General features: G+C 39.3%; 1 protein-coding gene across 1 annotated transcript in view; it reads right to left on the minus strand.

Annotated features, from left to right (window-relative positions):
• LOC138038646 (uncharacterized) overlaps positions 1-7,511 on the minus strand; it is a 14,416-nt gene extending 6,905 nt beyond the window's left edge. Inside the window, exons 1-7 of the mRNA XM_068884636.1 lie at positions 7,358-7,511; positions 7,205-7,253; positions 4,506-4,639; positions 3,322-3,379; positions 3,126-3,234; positions 1,469-1,596; positions 976-1,111 (exon numbers count right to left, since the gene is read on the minus strand). Of these exons, the coding sequence (XP_068740737.1) occupies positions 976-1,111; positions 1,469-1,596; positions 3,126-3,234; positions 3,322-3,379; positions 4,506-4,639; positions 7,205-7,253; positions 7,358-7,392 (649 nt within the window). The 5' untranslated portion in view covers positions 7,393-7,511. The remainder of the gene's footprint in view (positions 1-975; positions 1,112-1,468; positions 1,597-3,125; positions 3,235-3,321; positions 3,380-4,505; positions 4,640-7,204; positions 7,254-7,357) is intronic.
• Positions 7,512-7,742: the final 231 nt, after the last annotated feature.

Genomic DNA, 7,742 nt, shown 5'->3' on the forward strand with positions numbered 1-7,742 from the left:
TTTCACACAACGCAAGAGAACGCAAGTATAGGCGTGAGCACAAGGAAAAGGAAGAATAATCTTCAACCTTGCGCCTGAGCTTATGTTTGCGTTAACCCCATTTTCACAGTGAAATAAGCGCTGTTATGTTTGCGCTTGTGCTAAAGTCGCTAGTGAAAACCAGGCTTAAAAATTTGGATCAAAGACTTAATTAAGATTGCTGTCAATGAAAGTGACAAAATATTTACAAACCAATTGCTCACGAGTAGTTTTTTCACTAGACAAATTCCTTCCTATCATCGGCAGAATTTTGGTTAAGGTTCCAGAAGATCGCATACTTCTGCTTACCCCTGACTCGTATTTCAACGAAATATTTGGAAAAAACTATCCAGAAAGTAATATATATATTATATTTTGTAAGTTTAGCTTTGCTTGCTCGTTGGAACATTAACAGAATTGAAAAAATTGCACCTTCCAATTTTCACGGAGCTTTGTATGTGTCGAAAGATGGGGATGGGATGGAATGATTGAGGCGTGGTTCATTCCAGTTAAATTTTAATGCGCTTACGCTGGGTTCAAGTGCCACTCTAACCACAGACTGGACTTGTGTTCACTGACGAGTCCTATACTTAAAAAATTGAATTAAATTTGCGTTTTGCCGGAAATAGAAGAAACTTGTCAAATTTTAGCTTATTTCTCGCTTGCTATCTCCAGATATCGGGCAGTTTTCGAAAATAAAAAGCTAGAAGTATAGAATTCGTATGCTGTTATAACAATTAGCAGTCTGCCGTTTGTCGATGCTAAGTTTCTTTCATTATTTGCATAGATTTTCCTGGAGCGTTGAGATGATGATGGTCATTATTCCAACTACCATGCCAGAATGTAATAATAAAAAATTTTCTTTTCCATTGAAAATTTTTATAGTTATCTACGACTTTGCAATCGACAAGGATTTCATGCAAAAAATTTAAATTGTGATTACATATTTGATCACACCTGACATTTTTTCAAAATGGGATGGTAATCTTTTTATGCTTCCTCTCATTGGCTTGCATTTGGTAGAATTTCCGCCACAAAGGCGGCACTTATCCAACATGACGCCAGACTCGAGTCTTTTGTCACATCCTACTGGCTTGACCAGTCAAAGGGAAAAAACAAAACAAAAAAACTGTTAATATGAATTTCAGACATTACGCAAATACCAAATTGAAAAGAAATTTGATATTTGTAAGAACCCGGGACGTCTTGGAGTCTTGGAATACTAATTGCAATCTTTCTGACCTACTAAAAAAATCACTAAGAAATTACTTAAGGTCAGAATTTAAAACAAACCATTCAACGAAAAAAAGTTATTTAATTAACCAATCAAGAAAACTCACCCCTCCAGATCTTCTCGTTCATGATCAACTTTGCTGTGGCAGTTTTTGTTATATTCACTTCTAACAACAACAGCAACAACAACAACAAAAACATTGTGTTATCTCATTACCTTACACCGTCCGCGAACACAAACACCATCGGGCTCCTTCGAACACGGAGTGCCGTCTTTTGCTTTGCCGAAATAATAAAATAATTCCCCTCCATAAGGATAGCAAAACAGCAAGCAGTGATTGTCACCTTCGGAATAAAATAACAAGAAATGCTTCATTTTGTGAAAACCTAGTAGGTGATTGAGTGTTTGTGAAAGTTCTCACTGATATGTCGCCAATCAAAACTAGAATTTATCCTACTTCATCGATATCTTTAATACTTTACAAGAGATGAAGAAAGTATGCGCTTAGCTACTAATGGATTCCATGGGTCGGGGAAGCCTTACAACACAGCACGTGGTATCGCCGTCAAAGCTGGTATGAAGACACTGTATTGATTTCAACCAGATTTGGTTGATAGTGATACTCTGTGAATTGAAGATATATACCAGTCTAATAAATGTAGAGGTTGTAAGATGCAGGGAGGGGTGGGGGAGGAGAACGAAAATCGTCTAGTAATGTTAAGTTTCAGTTAAGCCATTCCTGTTGCGTAAGCTCCCTGTTGTCAGGACGAGCACGGCGAAGAAATGTGTCAAAATGCGAAACGCACGTGCAGGGCGTGCAGATCCTTGTTGTTGTTCATTAAGCCCATTGTTTCGTTGCGTTCTCTTAGCCGTCCGTGTCGTCCTTGCGCAAGCTCCCTATTAAGGAGTTTAAGAAACGACGACGGCTACGGCAACGACAACGTCAAAAAGCAGTATTATTATTGGTTAAAAGAAGCGAAATGCTCGTGCTGCACGTGCGGCACGCTTTTTTGAACATTTCTCTCCCGTACTCATCAAAACTACTACATGAAATGACCACATTTAAGGTTTTGAAGACAACGTGGACAAACTACAGTAAATCTTTCAGTCTCACTCTTTACTTCAAATCAGTCCGTACCAATCCAGTTATAGGACATTTCGCCCATATTGTATAATATAAACAAGATGGAATAATCATGAAATACTTAGGGTGCGTTCGATTGTCCATATTCCAGAATAGGAATACATGGAATAGAAGTTAGAAATCCTTTGTTTTTACGGAGATTCACATGAAAATTGTCAAACGCTTGCTAAAATGCTATTTTAAACGTATCTTTATCATCCTTGTTGCTTCAAAATGCCAGACCTACCGTTTTAAATCATCACTTCGCGTATTCTTATTCCGGAATAGGGTCAATCGAACGCGTCCTTAAAAATAGCTCAAACTTACATTTTGAAGTGCCGTTTTCGTCGCCGTAGCCCTCGTGGTATCTTAAACTCCCTAATATTTTAAGATCTACGACGCCGTCGTCAACGAGAACGCCAACATCATTGGTTAAAAGAGGAAAAATAATCGTGCGCGCGGCACGCATTTTAGCTCATATTCAGGTACTCTTCACAACAAAGACGTGAAGTCAGCAAATTTGACGCTTTGAGGACAACGCGAACCGGTGTACAAATGTGATTCTTTCATTCCCCATTTTTACTCCACAACCGCTCGTACCAATTTATTTTTTTAGTATACTTCGTCCACATTGCATACGACGTGAACGAGATGAATAACCGCGAAAGCCTCACGATATTACAAAGTTATATTTTGAGGTGACTTTTCGCCGAAGTCGCCGTCGTAGATCTCAAAGTTCCTGTTTGTTACCTCGGACATACGAAATCCACCTCGCTTTCTGACCATTGACGAAAATCTCTCTTCCATTAAACAAGCTGCATTGCGCATCTCGAAAGCTTGGACTTCCTGGTGGACAAGCCTGAAGTACATCGATCCCATATCAACAAATTGTCTTTAAAACGACTTTTATTACTACTTCAACGTCAAACTTTGAACGGTTTTTTACCTGTGTGTTACACGTTTGGTACTTCCTAGGCTGTTTAACGCACAAGACTTTGTTTTCCCTACCAGGTAAAGGGTGAAACAAACTTGAGAAATTATTAAATCACAACGGGTTCACGGAACCTACTCCTGACACGAAAGAAAAACAAAAGCGGGGTAGAGGTTGGGTGGGGTGGGTAGGTAGGGGTGGGGACCCTCTGGGCGAGGGTATTTTGTATCAAGATAATACAAAATGCATTTTTTTAAATACAAACAGCGGTGATAAACATTTTTAAAAAATGCATTTTGTACATACATTCTCAAAAGTAACCGTTACATTCTCAAAGTTTTCTTATATACGAAATAAAGAGATCTGGGTGCTATACTAGTACGAAAAACGATCTTAAAGTAACAAGAAAGCACTGACAGCTGTTGATTGTTACTAATACAGTAACAACTTCTTACTGCTAACGCTGTTCACTGCTCCTGGATATAAAATGCCTCTTTTATTTTACAATGATGATGTTTTTCCCGATGCAAAAATTGTCCCATTTGATGTTGTGTCCGGTGGTTGTGATATGGTCGGCGATGGCTGAATGATGATCTCTACTAGTTAGAGCCTTAAAGTGTTCAAATGTAACTTTTCTAATATTTGGAAAGATGGTAAAAGAGAGGCTTTACATCGGCGATACAAAGCTTCACAATTAATTTATTTTCCTGTCTTGAAATTGGCTATAGATGATGCATGTGAATTGTCCAATTCATGATTGAAATTCATCCAGAAATTACAAGCTACAATATGTTACTTTATTAATTAATAAGTAACTGTATTTTTGTAGACTTACTCCAGAGATCTCGGAGCCAGACCTCTCGGAATTTATACATTGATAAAAATGCGTTGATTCACCATGTTTATCACCGCCATGTGCGTTTCATATATTCACTGATATGCTCACGTACTGACGGACGGTTCTCCACAAAAACTCAAATTTGGTCATACCACGTGGTTGTTTTAAATACCCAACTTCATTCCCAGGAGCTTTCTCCGCCAAGAGTTGCAGTGGGCCCTGAGAACAAGGTTCAGAAATGCCGGCATGGAATAGTAAAGCAAACGTGAAGAGCATCAGTGCCAAGCCGCTGCTTATACAGTTCCATGCCCTTATCGTTTCTTATTGTAGGTGCTTTTAAATAAGTTCTCAAGTCTCTTACCTTAAACAAAGTTGTCCCCTGAACTGTATTCCAGTCCCACATGTCCTTGAACATGGACTCCAGACCGACCACTCGTAATGTTCCTCCTGAATTTCCTGGCTTTCTTGGGCTTGTCCCTCCGATATATCAGCTTGCTTTCGGGCAGAACGAAAGATCGGTCAATGTTCGAAAAGTCTTAGTTTTTTTCTCTTGGGCAGGTGCTGCAGAAATGGTGAGATTAAAGTGCTCCTGTGATCAAAAAAGCCACTTCCTTTTTTCCTTCAGATTTTGAAAGTGTGTTTGCTTAACACCTGACTGGCAAAATTTTGAGCTTTGATTTTTATCCAAAGGCCGTTTACTTTGAGTGTAAGTTTTGCTGCATATTAATTCTGCGGCGTGCACACGTATTGCATTCTTAAACTAGTGAGCCTTTGACGTCATTTTCTCCTCGATCCAGCTCTCTCAAGAACATAATGTAAGTAATGGCGGACCATTAAATAGGAAAATTACAGTTAAAATAAAGAGGTGTCTTTTTGAAATCAAGGCTTAAAACGTGGATCACTTAGTGTTTTGTTAACATAGTTTTGAAATCCAAAGAAAAATATGAATTGATTTTTTGGTCACAGGGGCACTTTAAAGTTTGGGATGGCAGCAGCGGATATGCGAATTTACCCTTATCACTCTAGCCTGCAAAGAGTGATTGGCGAATTTTTGTTTTGGTAAGAATTACCGGTATCGGCCGACATCTTGGATAGCGAGACTATCAGAGGCCTGAGGCGATTAAAAAAATTGCACTTAGTGAGAGGAGGACAGTATGAAATCCTCTACCGCCTGGGTGCTTTCAAAATGGCGGTCCATTACGAACGTTGGACCTTGAACAAGCGCACGCTTCCCAAAACAACCCTGCTCTGCAGGCTACAATCACTCCGACTGCCAGGTAACGCAAATCATTTGCGCGTGCGCTGCATCTCCACTGTCTAAGTCGCTGGCATTTGTCACCAACAGATCATGGTCTCGAAACTTATATCATGTCTGTTTATAATTAAAAAATATGTAAATAATCTCATCGAAAGCGGCCGATAAAGTCAACATTTGGCATTTATCCGAAAATAATCTGTACTGACTCCAAACAAGAACAAGTCTGGGCACAGTTCCTATTTGCAGGGACCGAAAGTGCTCATTTGGTAATTTTACTCAAAATCAATATTTTGTGGGATTAGGTTTACTAAAAGCTGTCTTTGCAATTTTGTATCGAGAATGTCAACTTTGCAAATTGAGCTTTACTGAGTAAAGCCGAATTAGCAAATATTCCCGCTACTTGGGAAATGTGTCCTTTCTTTCGTGAATACAAGTGAACACTTCCGTGTCTTTTCTTACCCTCTGGCTTCGCTGTTCGTATCCATTTAGGGTGGCAAGAACTTTTCTTGTCCTCTTAATTGAAAGGGCCTTTTATGTGGGTACTGTAATTTGATCAAAAATGTAATCGCCTGGATTTTCGTTCAGTGACGCATGCTGTGTTGACCTCCCAACATAGATTCCGAAAATGTCTTATCTGGTTTTTGACCTTGCGGCTGTCATCGTTAAAAGTGTTGCAAATTGATTAGAGCGTTCAACAACAAGTGGTTTAAAAATGACAAGTGTATACATACTCCTAAACCTTCTCAGTTTAAATTGTATTAATGTTTCATGCATTCCAACCCAGACAAATATCCGAAGGGAGGAAGGAAAATTTGGAAAAAAAGTACCAACCTCTGGCCTGTCGAAATCAGTGTCTTGTGCACCGATTGCCACCCGCGCCAGATGCGGGTTACCCGAGAACAGATCTCTATTGTATATAGACAACAGGAGCTGCAAACAAGCTATTTTGACAGAAATTGAAAGCTGCAGCTTCCGTTGTCTTTCTTATTTTTTCGCAGCAAAATGCAAAACTACCATACGGGTGCCGCACATTTCAAGGTCAAGTATTTCGTTCCAAGAGAAACATTGAAACTTCTTAGTTTCAAAAATGATTGAAGAGACGTCCATCAATTCCGAATTGGAGTTGTTTTTCCTTTGTTTTGATGCATTGAAAGAAATCTGCGACCTCAAAATCCCGAGAAAAGGACGGTTTGAAACACGTTTTTAGCCCCAGGGAATTTTTGTATTTTGTCGGCGGAAAGCAATGCACCTACAACCGGAAGGGCTTCGCGTCCGAAAGACTTCGCGTTTGTTAGCAAGTATAGAAATTTGGGAAATCTGTCTTGCAATTTGTTCACAACCGACCCAATTCTTTTAAACTTATCATTATCAAATGCAATCGAAAATCACGCTGAAATGATTTCGATAGCGCTTGCAAACAATGCTATCAGTTCGCAGTCAGTCGTCATACCTGAGTTTACACTGTGTGGATCGTTCGATAGTTCAAGAGGATGACAATTAACCTTATTTTGTGAATTTAGAGAGGGACTTCATTCACTATCAGAACAATATGGTTTTTAAGGTAAACTGAGCCCCCAGTTTGAATATTGAAAATGGAAGACACGTACGGCATTTAGTCAGGGAGTGACTCTACCTCTCTCAAATCCTTCATGTGATCTACTTCATACCCGAGGAATATGTTAATTACTGGGTTAAGAAATATCCAGTCTGACTCAAAGCACTAAATAGGTCAATTCTAAGTTCTTCTGTACACTCAGCTCTTTGTGCAAAAAATAGGAAAGAAAGGAAGTATATTCACTTACCCCGATGCTTATTTCATAGCATCCTAAAACAGTCACCGCAAATAAAATCCTGCGATTAAATCATAAATTTCAAATGTTTCTAGAAACAGACGCATGATACGCAACTTATATACCACGCATCTTTCCGGGTCTAACATGAATCTTATTTCCTACCTTGTTACAGCGTTCGCGGTCAGTTCAGCTTTCATGTCGAATCGTACGAAAGTTTCGTGAGCGAGATACAACTATATATCACAATTTGGCCATGGCAAATTACATTATAACTCCGAGAGACATCGAGGGAACGAGCACAGTGAGTTATTGCCGGGATTTATCAAATCGGGAGAGCTATACTTTAATGACCTCTTCACATGCAACTTGATACCAGTGATGATTAGCCGATATAAATGTCATTGAGGATTAAGAGACCGCAAAGCCACGCTCCCCAGTAGGAGTTGTTAGGGAATTTAAGAAACGGCGACGGCTACGACTACGACAACGCCACAAAACAATAATATTTAACAATTATTCTTTGAAATCGAGGTGAATAGTGGTAGAA

This window comes from Montipora capricornis, chromosome 2 (assembly GCF_036669925.1).
Source record: "Montipora capricornis isolate CH-2021 chromosome 2, ASM3666992v2, whole genome shotgun sequence".
In the NCBI taxonomy this organism is placed as follows: domain Eukaryota; kingdom Metazoa; phylum Cnidaria; class Anthozoa; order Scleractinia; family Acroporidae; genus Montipora; species Montipora capricornis.